A 16,126-nucleotide genomic window follows, 5' to 3' on the forward strand; every position below is an offset into this window, starting at 1 on the left:
CTGTACCAGCAGTTATGGTCGAAATGACAATAAAAAATGACTTGACCAATCTGCTGCGCACTGTTTTGGTTACGCTAGATCTGTTCAAGTGTTGGCGCACTCTTGTAAGCGCAGACAGGCGATTCCTGCTTGTTTTCCTGTATTTATTAATATTATTTGCGTGCGGCGTGGCTGCCTGGCACCTGCCTGTCTCACCATCCAGCGACGGGGGAGCTGGCGCGCACTGGGTTGGTCCACCTGCCGGCAGTCACACACTGCCTTCCGGCATCGCCCGGCTAGTGCTCCCTTCTCTTCTGCCTACGACTTCAGATCAGACATGGTGACCCACTGAATTTAAATATATTACTAAGCAGAGGAAAAGAAACTAACGAGGATTCCCTCAGTAACTGCGAGTGCAATGTAGTCTTTGGGGTAACTGCAAGTCTGTGTCTTTGCTAACGCTTAGCTCATGCTTGAGTGCTGGTAGTGGGTGAGCTTTATTTTTTGCTGGTGGGGAGGGGGGATTGTTACTTGCTGCCGCTTACACACGGGAGTGTGGGGAACCGGGGGGGAACTTAGGGGTTCTAACATTTAACTGATATTAATTCTTTGGGGCACTCCTCTGTTTTCGTAGATGGTTGCAAACAAAAAGCATTTTAGGATGTATATTGTATAAATTTCTCTGACATTAAATGAACCTTTGAATCCTTTGATATTTTAAAGGTATGATGAGGCAGTTAGCTATTGCCCAGTGGTGCTGGATTATAGAAGGTCGACCTGTAGGAGAGACGGTATCACTGTCTCTTGTTGAGACTTCTACGTATTGATTAAAGAAACTTTCCTAAATGCATTTGACAAACTATTCCATCTATTCCTTGTACAGTATGAGAGTCCGAGTCAATGTGTAGGAATTTAAAATTACTTAATATCACAATCTTTCTTTTCTTGCAACTATCAAGCTTTCTCTACAAATTTGTTCCTCTAAATCCCACTGACTCTTGGGAGATCTGCGATATAATTCCATTAACATGGTGATCCCTTCCTTATTTCTTAGTTCCACCCTTACAGCTTCAGTAGACCAACCCTCTAGTCTGGGCTGTCTGAGCACTGCCATGACAAGTAATGCCTCCCCTCCCTCTTTAATACCGCTCCCCATCTAATATCTCCCCCTCTGTCATGTCTGAAAAAAAATGGAACCCCAAGAACACTGAGCTGCCAGTCCTTCATACAAAAGAGATATTGGTTCCCAAAAAAACCTCACTGAAAAAGCTACAGAAAGCAAATGAAACACTTATTCAAAGTTTATGACATATGCAAGCAGTTAACTTTTGGAGTGTTCATACTTCGTGTTGATGTCTGTTTTCTTTTCTGTAGTTTGGAGCTTAAACCATATCAAATAATCGGATTAAATTGGTTGGCTTTACTGAATAAACACCGGGTGAATGGAATATTAGCAGATGAAATGGTAAGTGCAATAATTTTTTTTGTGATTTTTCCCATTACATTTGATGACCCATGTTTGTTCATCCTCTGGCAAGGTGCTAATAATTCATTATTCTTTGCACATTTTATCTTCCTGTTCTTTAACTTGTCTTCTTGATTACGCTTATTTGGAAAAATTAATAAACCTCCATTTTTTACATTAAAAGGGAAGTGTGCTGGCTAGATGTTTCTGTTTCCATTTCTGTGACTCAATTCCAAGCTTGTCATTTAGCAACTTGGATATGTCACCTTAACTCCCATTTGAGGGCTACTATTCAGGCTAAAAAGTGAATTGATAAACTGGATTGAAGTCCCTATGGATGGTAAATGGGAACATGTAAGCCAAACCAAAGACTTGTCTCCATTTCCTTTATTGTTTTTTGGAACTAATATCTTGTTTTGCACAATCTTCTCTGTCTTACATAATTCCTGTGTAACTCGTATACTCTGTGTTCCTGTCTGAATATACTGTGTATGCCTGTGATGTTGCAGGCAAATTTTTCATTGTATCTGTACCTCCATACTTTGGTTCCATGTTCTAAAGGATTTTGTGTATTGTTGTGAGGTTTGTGTGCCTCTAATAGTTTGGAACTGATGTGCTGTGATTGGATAGCTATAATCTTTTAGTATGCATTACTGTACAAAAGTCTTGGGCACAGATTTATGCCGAAAACTTTTGCATAGTACTGAAGTAATTTTATATATTGCACTGTACTACTGCTGCAAAACCCAAACGTCATGACCAATTCTCATATGGGTCAATTGTTTGGAATCAAATGATCTTTTCATGGTGTCTCAGGGCTGTGTGTTTCTGCAGTCATGCACCCAACTCCGGCACTTCTCTGCCACCTGTCCCACCTACCTCCTGTGCCACTCTACCCTCGCCATTCCCAATATCCCTTACTCCTTCCAGATTTACAAACTTGCTCTCTGTTCCACATTGACGAATACAGTACTGTGCAAAAGTTTTAGGCACCCTACCTCTATATATGTGCCTAAAGATTTTTGCACAGTACTATATATTTCTGAATTATAGTCTTATAGCTCATTCAATGAGCTTAGATTCAAATTAACTAATTTGGTGTGCAAATTGGATGTACTATTGCCTTACTAGTGAGGTAGAGAGAACACATGGCTTAAACGTGACAACCTTGCTTCATCCTAACTTGTGTTCTCAGTTTACAGATATACTATTATTACCCCTTCTTAGCTGATGTACAAAGATTGTAAAATAATATTTTATTTTCAGAGGGTTAAAGGCAAAACATTTCTTTGATTCTTCTCTCTCTATTACTGTACTGTTTTAAATGCAAGTTGTGTTGTTTTTGGTTTTACCCAAAGGATATTTTACATACAGTAAATATTGATGTGATAGATAAAAATGATCTGCATGCAAATTGGTCTTGGATCCCAACACTTCTCTTTGAACTGGTAGGTCCTTTATGTTTCAATAATGTACTGCCTTACTTCCATTCAGGGCTTGGGGAAAACTGTGCAAGCCATATCATTTCTTGCCTACCTTTTCCAAGAGGGAGATAAAGGACCGCATCTTATCATTGTACCAGCCTCTACCCTAGGTAACATTTTAAAACTTAGTGCCAATTTTAAAGGCTTTCTATCAATAATTTGCTAGTTTTTGTCTTTCTTTTAGAGCATGCAGTAGTTCTGGCTATCTTCCCAATGATTTATTCCTGAAATTATGAAGACATTGACAGATGTTTGTATCTAGTTAAGGAAATGTCTTTTAAACGAAGCATCAGTATGCATCAACTTAAGTAAGTAGGAATGATTCATTCATGTACTAAATATAAATGAACATTTTTACTTTTTCTTCAGATAATTGGATCCGAGAGCTTAAGCAATGGTGCCCTGATCTAAAGATTCTTCTATATTATGGTAAAGTTTGTGTGTCTCAAAGTTTGGAACTGATAGGATATAAATGTATAGCTATAATCCTTTAGTATATATTTTCTAAATATCAACAAATTTGGTACTGTAAATTTGATATAATAATATTGCCTTAACATTACTTAAAGTAAGCAGCAGTAAGTTTTCTGCATACTTTTTTTCCCCCTGTTCAAGTGAGACATTAATAGTGGCATGCTTTATTTTGTATGCTTCAATACAAACTCTTTTACTGGTATAAAACTTTTTGGTTAGGCTCTATTTGGAATATTATGTTTATTTCTGGTTATTACAGGAAATGTGTGAAAGCTTTGGAGAGAGTACAGAGGAGGCTCACCAAGATGCTGCCTGGTTTGAAGTATTAGGTATTGGGGAAAGTTAGATGGAGTTGGATTTTCTCTGGAGTATTGGAGGCTGAGAGGAGATCAGATAGAAGTTTATTAAAAAATTATTAGATACATAGGTCGGACAGATATTTCTCTGAGAATAAAATTGTCAAATACTAGAGAGCATAGCTTTAAGTTGATAGAGGGAAAATTTGAAAGATGTGCAGAGCAATTTTTTTTACTTGTACATACCTGGAAGACTTAAAAGAGGTGGTGGACGCAGTAGAGTTTAAGAAGAATTGAGGCAGACATAAGAACATGAAATGAATGACATGATATGGGTCATGTGTCGATTCATTGGGCATTATGGTCAGTATAGATATTATAGACCAATGTCAGTTTCTGTCCTGTGCTATTCTGTGCTTTGTGTTTAAACTCTGGAGAATATAGGCCCTCTGCTCAGTATTTCATCCCAGAAGTGCCTAAGCTCGCTCTTCACAGCTCCCATCATCCCACTAATATTAAGAATCATTCTGATGAATCTCCATTGTGTGCCCTACTGCTGGCTTTATTTCTATGAATCTGAACTGATTAAGGTATTGTGCAAAGATGATGCATCATTGGTGTTGTTTTATGTGTATATAGGCCAGACTGCAAGAAGCTATTATCCTGTCTTCAAAATGAGGACTTTGGTATATTTTACTTCCTTTTGCATTGACAATTGGAGCTTTAGTGTAATATCTTATCTGCAAAATGAACTAACTTGTAGTTCTTGTAACTTATGGAACATACAACACTAAATCACATGCTGCTCCTATGTCTTGTGGTCCAATTACAGCTTTAGCTTTTAATGTTCTTTGCTTATCCTAAAATTATTAATATAGGTTTAATATTTTTGGTGTTTAGGATCTTTAGAAGAGCGGCGAGTTCTCAGATCTGACATCCTTCACAAATGTGTGGACTTCAATGTAATAGTAACTACGTAAGTTCTGCGATTCTTAATACACACATGACAGACACTGCAAGAAACTAAATGTTGCATAAAGGGAAGATCGCCAAATTCTGGATGTGTTTGTTAAAACTTGTCTGTGTAGGCAGGTACAGAAATGCATAAAGATGCCTGTTCTGTTGGAAAACTTAAGAATGCAAGAATAAATTTTGATGCTCTATGTTACTAGAGAGAGTACAGTCCATAATACCAGTTTCTTCGTGGCAAAGCCTTTGCATGATCGCTCTTTGTTGAGTTCTATCTCAATTAGATACTGGGGATTTGTGCTAATTAAAATTATCCCACTTTGATGTAATTTCTCTGTCCATTTCTCAAACATCTAAATATTACCTGACATCAGAAAATCTAATGTATTTCCATTCATGTGTGAGGCTCTAACTTAATATTGCTGTGCTGATTGTTAGTGAAGGGGGGAAATATAGACACTAACCCAGTAAAATGCACTGTTTTAGAACAAGTTTTTTTTCCTGCACGTGCTGTGAATATATTTGCATCACTTCGTACATTAACTCAGTATATTTATTCATTCAATTAATCAACAGGTATAACTGTGCAATCAGTAATGCAGATGATCGTGGACTTTTTCGACGCTTGAAGCTCCATTATGCGGTTTTTGATGAAGGACACATGCTGAAGAATATGAGTTCTATTCGCTACCAGCATCTCATGACATTCAATGTAAGTTATAAGTTATGTTACTGAAGTGCCTTTTTAATGCACCGTCTTCTTTGCAAGTCCACTGTAATTCCAAATCAGCATTATTTATTACTGTGAGTTTTATTGGTGACAGTTTTGTGCTCCTTGGTACTATTTCAAATAATTGTGTTCCACTTTTCTTCTCTTTTTTTTGTTAACATTCTTTCCAAGGAATTGTATAAAGACCCTCTTGGATGAGGATGTTGATCTGCTTCAATGTGAAATTCTGATTTGTATTTTTAATAGGCTGAACATCGCTTGCTGCTGACTGGGACACCACTGCAGAATAATCTTCTCGAATTAATGTCTCTCTTGAATTTTGTCATGCCGAACATGTTCAGCAGTAGTACTAGTGAAATCCGCAGGATGTTTTCATCTAAAACAGTAAGTTTGAGATGTTTTAAAGAACGTTTTGAGAAATTGGAGTACTAGTCCAACAATAGTGATGTCAGAATTTGAGTCAGTCTTGCTTTATGTTTAGACTAATAAAGAAAACATGCAGCTGTGCAGTTGCTTTGAAAATTAAAGAATAGATAGGCAGTTACTACAGGCTCTAAATTTAAGGAATCTTTGTTATTTGAAGTGTTCGAAGTCCCCAGATTTCCAGTAGTAGTTAAATGTGCTGACATCCAGTAAAGAATTATGAAGTCTTTGACCTAAAACCTTAACTCCATTTCTCTTCTCACTGACATGGCCTGACCTGCTCAGTAATTCTAGTATTTTATGTTTTTATTAAAAAGAATTTCAGACAGTGGACTAAATGTCTTCTGTACTGTTAAACTCTGAGCGTTAAGATTTCAAATTTATTGCTCCTGTGCAAGGCAAGTTGTTTTAAAATGAGCCTATGTATAAGCCTGCAGTGGAAATGAATATACTCCTGGTTCTGTCTTGAGTCTATTTTTCTCAAACTACTTTTCAAATATGTCTGCATATCCAGCTTGGTCATGACCTTTCGACAATTGAAAGAAACGCTGCAAAATCATACTGAAGGCACGCCTTGATAAAATTGACATAATAGGCTAGAAAGAGCAAGCTACTAATTATATTCAGTGAAGCCAAAACTTCCTGGAGGGCAGGATTCATTTTCACTGAGCTAGAGCCACCTTTTGATACTGAAAAAGAACTTAGGAAGGAAATAAATCAATAAAATGGTCGTTCTCTGGCATGGAAACATCTATAATTTCTGCAGGAAGATCTCTTGGCCGAGGTTGGAATTGGAATCAGTTTGTTTCCACCGTGATAGAGGTAATCCTTGAAACAAAGGGTTGCACTCAGCTGCTGAACTTGTTATTCCTAATGTGATGCTATCGTGTGTAGCTTTCCAATTAACAATTTATCATCTCTTGATATTCTTTGATACAAGTTGGAAATGGCTATGTTAAAGAACTAATAGGTGGGTCAGCCGTTTTCTGGAGGGACAAATCAGAAGAAGTCTGCCTTTTCTCAGAGTTAATAAATGTCCTTGATGAACACGCCACAGCAGCGCCTGAAAGGTGCTTGATATCATCTAAGCAAGGAACCACAAAACTGGCCATATCACTTGCCCTAATCCATTGTGTTATCTCCATCAACCTGGAATCAAAACAGCAGCATCAAGCCGCCTGCAGAAAAGTCACTGTGCTATTTACAGCTTATGAGCTGCCTTCAACTCTGAACAAGCAGAACCTAGCCAGTTTGAGAATAATCAAGAGATCAAGGAATTAATTAACTCTGCTAAGGTGTTACTGGGTTAAGACAGTCTCTCTTCAAGCGAAAGGAAACTGCATTACAAGTGACTGAAGACAGCAACCCAGGCCCTAAAGAATAGCTGTATGTGGAGAGGACACGGGAGGCTCAGCAGCTCTGATAGAAAGTGCCATCCACAGACCCAACACAAGGCCCCACCCCACAGAACCAGAATGTGATTCAGCCTTGCCTTGGCTCTTGATGCGGACCTGTACCAGGTCAGCCTTGCCAGAAATCACCAAAACCATAATCCCAATTCTGTAACAAGACATGGGGCTTCTCATAACAGGTTTTAGGACTTCAACAGGAATGCTGTCTGTTCCCAGTTACTCAGCTACAACTTCATCACCTAGTTAATGAAAAGGAAGTTATTCTTGTACTGAGGGACAATTCAATCACAATTCACAGTTGACAGTCCACATTAGCCCATCTATTCCAAGCTCTGAATCAGAATCAGGTTTAATATCACCGGCACATGTCGTAAAATTTGTTAACTTACTGGCAACAGTACAATGCAATACATGATAATGTAGAAAAATGAGTAAATCAACTGCAGTGAATATATATGTATATTAATTAGTTAAATTAAAAATAGTACAATAACAGATTTATTTTTTTTTTAATGAGGTAGTGTGCATGGGTTCAATGTTCATTTAGGAATTGGATGGCAGAGGGAAAGATGGTGTTCCTGAATCACTGAGTATGTGCCTTCAGGCTTCTGTAGCTCCTTCCTGACAGTAACAATGAGAAAGGGACATGTCCTGGGTGATGGGGGGTCCTTAATAATGGAGCCTGTCTTTCTGAGGTATTGCTCCTTGAAGCTGTCTTGGATACTATGGAGACTAGCACCCAAGGTGTTGCTGACTAATTTTACAACTTTCTTAGCTGCTTTCAATCCTGTGCAGGAGCCCCCCCCCCCCGCCCCAACCCAACAGACAATGATGCAGCGTGTCAAAATGCTCTCCATGGAAGCTTTTGAGTGCTTTAGGTGACAAACCAAATCTCCTGACACTCCTAATGAAATATAGCCACTGTCTTGCCTTCTTTATAACTGCATCGATATGTTGGGATCAGGTTAGATCCTGAGAGATCTTGACACTAAGGAACTTGAAGTTGCTCACTCTCTCCACTTCTGATCCCTCTATGAGAATTGTTTCATGTTCTCTCGTCTTACCCTTCCTGAAGTCCACAATCAGCTCTTTGGTCTTTCTGACATTGAGCGAAAGGTTGTTGCTGCAGCACCACTCCACTAGGTGATATCTTGCTCCTATACGCCCTCTTGTCTCCATCCGAGATTCTGCCAACAATAGGTGTATCATCAGCTGAGTTATAGATGGCACTTGAACTATGCCTGGCCACACGGTCATGGGTATAGAGAGAGTAGAACAGCAGGCTAAGCACATGTCCCTGAAGTGTGCCAGTGTTGATTGTCCGCAAGGAAGAGATTATACAGATTGTGATCTTCCGGTTAGGGAGTCAAGGATCCAATTGCATAGGGAGGTACGAATGCCCAGGTTCTGCAGCTTATCGATCAGGACTGTGGGTATGTTGTTGTTAAATGCTGAGCTATAGTCAGTGAGCAGCATCTTGACATAGGTGTTTGTATTATCTAGGTGATCTAAGGTCATGCGAAGAGCCATTGAGATTGCATCTGCCATAGACCTATTGTGACGATAGGCAAATTGCAGTGGGTCCTGGTCATTGCTAAAGCAGGAGTTGATTTTAGCCAAGACCAACCTCTCAAAGCATTTCATCACCGTAGGTGTGAGTGCTGCTGGACAATTGTCAAAAAGGCAGCTCATGCTATTCTTTTTGGGCATTGGTATAATTGTTGCCCTTCTGAAGCAGGTGCGAACTTCCGACCGTTGAAAATGTCCTTGAGTACTCCCGCCAGCTGGTCGGCACAAGTTTTCAGAGCCTTACCAGGTACTCCATCAGGGCCTGCAGTCTTGCGAGGGTTCAGTCTCCTGAAAAATAGCCTTGCATCACTGCTGGGATAGAGATTACAAGGTCACGAGGTACAACAGGGATATTCACAGCTGATATTCTGCCTTTCAAAATGGGCATAGAGGCATTGAGCTCATCTGGTAGCCACTCATGCTATTGCGATTCACTTTGTAGAAAATAATATCCTGCAAACCCTGCCAGAGTTGACTTGCTTCTGATGTCAGCTCCTACCTTGCTCTCTACTGTTTCTTCGCACCTGAAATGGCCCTTCGCAAGTCATACCTGTTTTTTTTGCTCAGACCTGGGTCACCAGACTTAAATGCCACTGATCTAGCCCTCAGCAGAAGACAAACCTCCTGGTTCATCCATGGCTTTTGGTTTAGGAATGTACAACAAGTTTTCATAGGCACACACTCTTCCATGCTGGTTTTTGTGGTTGGTACAACTGTGGCATGCACATCCAGATTCAAAGATGAATCCCTGAATACAGTCCAATCCACCGATTCAAAGCAGTTGTGTAAATCCTTCTGTGTTTCCCTTGAGCATACCTTCTTGGTCCTCACTACTGGTGCTGCAGTCTTCAATCTCTGTTTGTACTCAGGAAGTAGAAGTACAACCGGATGATCAGACTTTCTGAGGTGTGGGTGTGGAATGGCATGTTAAGCACTCTTAGTGGTGTAACAGTGGAAGACTGAGGAAAAAGATTCAAAGGTGTGATCAGAGCCTCTTTAGGAAATAGTAAACAGACTATAGAAGCTTGAGGAGGGAATTTGACTTCCGCATTCCCTCCACAGCTCTTCATCCCTCTAGAATTAAGAAATTGAGTAAAACTGGTAATCCAGCACCCTTTCAACTTTGGTACTAGACTGTTGAATATTATTTCTGTTAGTATCCCACATAATTTAATACACTTCTGAGAAAAGATGTTTCATAGAAACAAAATTTTCTAGTGAAATCAGCACTGTGACTCTCGGGTGATGAAATTGCTCTTAATCTCTTTTCTCTGTGGTATATCTTGTATCATAAAGCTGTGGCCCCTGTTTCAGAACTCCTAAGTACTGGAAGTATCCTTTAGTTCAGTTAGAAATTTTTTCAGGTTTCGAGGAAATTCCCTAACATTCTTCTAATTGAAATGAATATAGGCGTAATGGATCCAGTACTTCCCTAAACGTCAGTTCCACATTCAGGGTTCATTCTGTTAAACATTTCTTGCTGCCTCCAAGGTAAGAACCTGTTTAGATGAGGAGACAAACTCCAGATAAGGTCTAATACAGTTCCACAAAACCACCTTGTTCCTCTTGTTACGTACCCCGTAACTGGGTTGCCAAACCAGCAGAAATGGATCACTCAGTTGGAGTCTGGATTACTAGAACTAAGAAAGTTTTATTAAAGAAACAAGCAACACAGTAATTGAAAGGATAATGAATGCAACAGTTTAGCAATGATAAACACACATGTGCACAGAATTAAGATAACAGCATCAATCAAGCTCTATCGTTGTCTAGGGATAAATGACCAAATTTCAAAGTGACACAAAGTTCAGTCCAATTTAGTAGTTCAGTTCGCAGTAATCGTTGCCATGGCGATGGACAACGTGTGGGGGGGAGAGAGAGAGAGAGAGAGAACAGGAACGACTGATCATTCAGAAACGGCTTCCATTCACAGACGGACGATATTGCTCACATGCAGCTTTCGAGTGGGTCCTTGGTGATGTCACCTGAGGTCACCGACTGTGACCCCCTCCTCCAGATGCGGTCGATCCTCTGCAGTGACCCCGGCACCCAAGCGAGCGTGGACACGCACCGGGTTCCCGCTGATCGTACCTTTCCGCCCTGTGCGTTTAAGGTCCGGTACTTCCCACCGACTCGTGGGAGGCGCACCGCTTCCAGGGTCTCGTTACCTCGGGTGTCGTGTGTGTCCTGCCTTAGCGAACCTGTCCCTTTTTATCCCCCTGCTGGGGTATCGCCTGTCCATTACTTCAAACAGTTCAGGGTTCAAAGGGGGAGCCGCTCCAGACAGCTCTCTCTCCCCCGTCCCTTCATTACACATCTCCAGACACTGCTCCATTGTTCCTCATCTCTCCTTCCCCTGAGGACAGGTGGCAGACCACTTGCTGATGTCACTGATGCTAACCCAGGCCAGCAAACATCTTAATTTTATGTGTATTCTCGTCACACTTCCCCCCTTTAAGGATTTTTACCGGGAGGTAAAAATTACAAACATGAATACATTATTTGATACACACATAAATATACATCTTTATCAGCTATTTGGCTAACACAGTGAGTTTGAAGCTGTCAACACCTTGACAGACAGTCATCACATTTTCTGTTCCTTTTATATGTGTTATTAATAATCCCTTAGACCAGGCTCCAACTCAGCAAACTTCGTAGTGGCCAAAAACACTGATGAATTTCGATCAATGTAACCTCTCATTTGGTTTTGTCCCGGACCACAATAACAAGGGTCGTCCCATTCCGACTCAAGTTTTCTCTCGCAAGGGCTTAGTAGGAGGGGGAGGGGTATTGACCGCAGAGTTATTGCAAAACTTCCTACAATACCCCAGCATCTCCAAGAGCCTTCTGAGGGCCCTCTTGTCTGTCAGGGTTGGGAGGTCAGCGATAGCCTGCACTGTAGCTTGCATCGCTGCCAGCTGCCCCTGTGTCACCACAATTCCTAGGTAAGTGACCCTCGTGTGGCCGAATTCATTTTTTTTCAAGGTTCGCTATCAAGCTGGCTTCAGACAGCCATATTAAATTGCCAATACACACCTCTGTGTTCATCAGCCCTTTAGTCACTGAATTACTCATTATATATGAATGTTGTTGGCTAGGCTCACCTATTGTAACAGACATCACCCAACGTCCCAGTTCTTTGCATTGCCTCGGGACAATCAAACACACGGGTGCGAGTCGTTTAATTACTTCTAAAGATTCACTTTGTTCGGGGATTAAAGGAGAGACCTTATCAGTAGACCTGGCCAAAACAATAGCCTTCTCCCATCTGATCGATCCCATACTAATCTTTTCAAAATGGTTTTTTCCTCTTATCAGGGGGCCCCTAGCTTCTTTGATTTCCACGCTAACACCAACTAGGTTTGTTAGCATATCAAAAGCCGGTGACCGTCTCAGTTCGCGTCGGTCATGATCAATAACATTCTTCCCCCTGGGCATCCGGTAAATCTCTTTCATGATTCCACCAACTGTTTCCTCCAGCACTGCAAAATGTCCACCGGGGGGTACCTTGTGGGCCATGTTAAAAACCTCATCCCCATAACTCTTTTGCACCACCCCCCACTCCTCATCTGCGGGTACTGTACTTGATTTCCCTTTTTTCCTTAGCACTTCCTCCTCCACACAATAGCCTACTAGTTCCCTTGTTAAAGCTGTGTCAGAGAGAGCTGTCTCTGCCAAAACCATCAGCCCCTCGTCTCGCTCCTGCGTCTGCACAAATTCTTTTCTGGCTACTGCTATGTCCGTCCTAGCTCCCTCACTACCTCTTGTCTCACTACACCCCGTCTCATACAAGGTTGGCAGAAACGTTTCAGCTAAATTCACAATCGCGGTCCCGTGATGAACCTGTGAGTCCATGGGCGAGGCCTCAATGCTGGCAGGCTGACCTGTCAATCTCACGACTGGGAACACGATTCCTCCGGCGATGTCATTACCAAGCAAGACTTCCACGCCTTTCATCGGTAATTCGGACCTCACCCCGATCGTGACTAGTCCAGAGACCAGGTTGCTTTGTAAGTGTATCTGGTGCAAAGGGACTGACTCTGTCCCTTCCCCAACACCTTTGACCTCTACCTCCCCAGTCTGGGTCTCTGAGCTAAACTCTAATACACTCTTCAGTATTAGTGACTGACACGCTCCCGTGTCTCTCCAGATCCGCACTGGAACTGGTTTTAACCCCTCCTTCACTGACACCAATCCGGCCGAGATAAACCTCTCGCGCCCTTCCTGGACTTTTTCAGACCTGTCCTTCCCTAGCGGTTCGCTTAACAGCTCGATACAGCCATTCAAAATCGCTGTTTTTCCTTTTCCCGTCTCCTCCTTTGGGGCAAAGCACCTGGACGCAAAGTGTCCGGCTTTCCCACAATTATAACAGACGACCCCAGGAGACTTCCTACCAGACTGCTCCCGGTCTACCTTATCCTTTTCACTAGTCCCCGGCTTACTTTCTGACTTTTCCGGCGGACTCTCCCCGCCGTCCTGACTACCCTTCTGGTAGCCTTTACTCGGGGCAAACTTCATTTTATGCGTCAACGCATACTCATCCGCTAACTTAGCAGTTGCGGCTTACGTGGCTGCCTCTTTCTCATCGAGGTAGAGTCTCATACCCTCAGGGACACAACCTTTAAACTGCTCAATCAGGATCAGCTGTAGCAGTCTGTCATAATCCCCCTCTACCCCCTTTGAGGCGCACCAACGCTCAAAATATGTCTGCATCTCATGGGCAAACTCCAAATACGAATGCTTCCTCGCATTCCGGAACCTCTGCCGGTATGCCTCCGGGACCAACTCATAGATCATGAGGATGGCCTCTTTCACCACCTCATACCTCTGGGCATCTTCCGCGGACAAAGCGGAGTAAGCTTCTTGGGCTTTCCCTTTCAGTACACTCTGAAGTAACACAGCCCACTTATCCCTCGGCCATTCCTGACTTATAGCCACTTTTTCGAAGTGGAGAAAGTACCGATCCACGTCGGTATCGTCAAATGGGGGAACCAGCCTAACCTCCTGGGTCGCCCGGAACTCTTCACCTTGGTTCGGCACGAGCCCCTGCTCGGCCCTTATCTTTAACTTCTCCAGCTCAAATTCCCTTTTCCTCTGTTTCCCTCTCTCTTCTCGCTCCCATTGCCTCTCTTTCTCCTCTCTCTCCAACTGTCTTTCTCTCTCTTGCCTTTCTACCTGCTTCTCTTCGTGTTCTAACTGCCGTACCCGGAACTCGTGCTCGACTCTCAGTTTTTCAAGCTGTACCTGTACCGCGTCTCCAGCAGGTTTTTCAATAGACACCATCCCCAGCTCACCTTGGGGAAACACACCTTTAGATACATAGTGCTCTACAATAGCTCTGTGTATCTCCTCTCTCCTCATTGTCGACTTCACCTTAGCAAGATTCAACCGTTTGGCCACAGCTACCAATTCCGATTTCCTGGCATCCTCTAATGCCTCCAAGGTCGGCGCCTTTATAAATTCCTCAGCCTCCATTTCTGCTGTTTGTCTTTTCTTTCTTTCGGGAATTTTAACCCAATCAATTTACTCCGTCCCAAATTTAGCGTTCAAAATCCCGGACGAGCCCCCACTTATGTTACGTACCCCGTAACTGGGTTGCCAAACCAGCAGAAATGGATCACTCAGTTGGATTCTGGATTACTAGAACTAAGAAAGTTTTATTAAAGAAACAAGCAACACAGTAATTGAAAGGATAATGAATGCAACAGTTTAGCAATGATAAACACACATGTGCACAGAATTAAGATAACAGCATCAATCAAGCTCTATCGTTGTCTAGGGGTAAATGACCAAATTTCAAAGTGACACAAAGTTCAGTCCAATTTAGTAGTTCAGTTAGCAGTAATCGTTGCCATGGCGATGGACAATCTGTGGGGGGGGAGAGAGAGAGAGAGAACAGGAACGACTGATCATTCAGAAACAGCTTCCACTCACAGACCGACGATACTGCTCACACGCAGCTTTCGAGTGGGTCCTTGGTGATGTCACCTGAGGTCACCGACTGTGGCCCCTCCTCCAGATGCGGTCGATCCTCTGCAGTGACCCCGGCACCCAAGCAAGCGTGGACACACACCGGGTTCCCGCTGATCGTACCTTTCCGCCCTGTGCGTTTAAGGTCCGGTACTTCCCACCGACTTGTGGGAGGCGCACCGCTTCCAGGGTCTCGTTACCTCGGGTGTCGTGTGTGTCCTGCCTTAGCGAACCTGTCCCTTTTTATCCCCCTGCTGGGGTATGGCCTGTCCATCACTTCAAACAGTTCAGGGTTCAAAGGGGGAGCAGCTCCAGACAGCTCTCTCTCCCCCGTCCCTTCATTACACATCTCCAGACGCTGCTCCATTGTTCCTCATCTCTCCTTCCCCTGAGGACAGGTGGCAGACCACTTGCTGATGTCACTGATGCTAACCCAGGCCAGCAAACATCTTAATTTTATGTGTATTCTCGTCACACTCTGCTCAAATTCTCTTGCAAAAAGGTTAACGGTCCTTTTGCCTTCGTAACCGCTTGGTGCATACTGTTTTTGTGACTGATATAAAAGGGCTACCAGATATCATTGCATCTTTCATTTTCCTAATCTATCATTCAAATCATTTTGGGTCTTTCTATTTTGATAAGCAAAGTGGATAACTTTGAATTTAGCAATGTCATACTGCATCTTTGAAGCATTTCATATATTCACTCAAGTTATCCAAATCAAATCATACTGGGGCTTCTCAGTATCCTCCTGTCAACTTGTGAGTCTTGGTTAAGTATTTGCATCTCTGAACTTTATGATTCTGTAGTCAAACCTGTAGCATCGACCTGGTGTCTCCATTCCAGCCACTAACCTGTATTTTAGATCTTGATCACTATTTTTGTGTTAATTGGTATAACTTAATACCAAGTGTTACTCTGTGTTTAGAAATAGCTAAACTTTTTGTTTAAGTTATTGCTGCAAGATAATGCAGACTTGCCTGTTGTGGCCTAATTTCTTTATTAGCAAACACAAAATACTCTGCAGATGCTGGCGTCAAAGCAACATGCTGGAGGAACTCAGCAGGTCGGGCAGCATCCGTGGAAACGAACAGTCAACGTTTCGGTCCTGACGAAGGGTCTTGACCTGAAACATTGACTGTTCGTTTCCACAGATGCTGCCCGACCTGCTGAGTTCCTCCAGCGTGTTGTGCGTGTTTATTTATTAGCGAGTGTATACAGTTGACTTTTTTGATTTACACTTTGGTAAATATCTGAGTAGCACATCATGTAAGAGAAAATTGGATGAGTACCTGGATGGGGAGGGGTATGGAGGCTATGGTCTTAAGTGTTGGTCAATGGGACTCGGCAGA

At 42.4% G+C, this 16,126-nt stretch overlaps 1 protein-coding gene across 3 annotated transcripts in view; it reads left to right on the plus strand.

Moving 5' to 3' along the window:
• Positions 1-16,126, plus strand: part of LOC134345728 (SWI/SNF-related matrix-associated actin-dependent regulator of chromatin subfamily A containing DEAD/H box 1-like) — an 83,960-nt gene that overhangs the window by 50,129 nt on the left and 17,705 nt on the right. For all 3 annotated transcript variants that reach the window (XM_063046852.1, XM_063046855.1, XM_063046854.1), the window contains exons 10-15: positions 1,354-1,444; positions 2,939-3,038; positions 3,298-3,357; positions 4,599-4,674; positions 5,244-5,379; positions 5,644-5,781. In XM_063046852.1, coding sequence (XP_062902922.1) covers positions 1,354-1,444; positions 2,939-3,038; positions 3,298-3,357; positions 4,599-4,674; positions 5,244-5,379; positions 5,644-5,781 — 601 coding nt within the window. The remainder of the gene's footprint in view (positions 1-1,353; positions 1,445-2,938; positions 3,039-3,297; positions 3,358-4,598; positions 4,675-5,243; positions 5,380-5,643; positions 5,782-16,126) is intronic.

The sequence above is a fragment of the Mobula hypostoma genome, chromosome 4, assembly GCF_963921235.1.
Source record: "Mobula hypostoma chromosome 4, sMobHyp1.1, whole genome shotgun sequence".
Lineage (NCBI taxonomy): Eukaryota > Metazoa > Chordata > Chondrichthyes > Myliobatiformes > Myliobatidae > Mobula > Mobula hypostoma.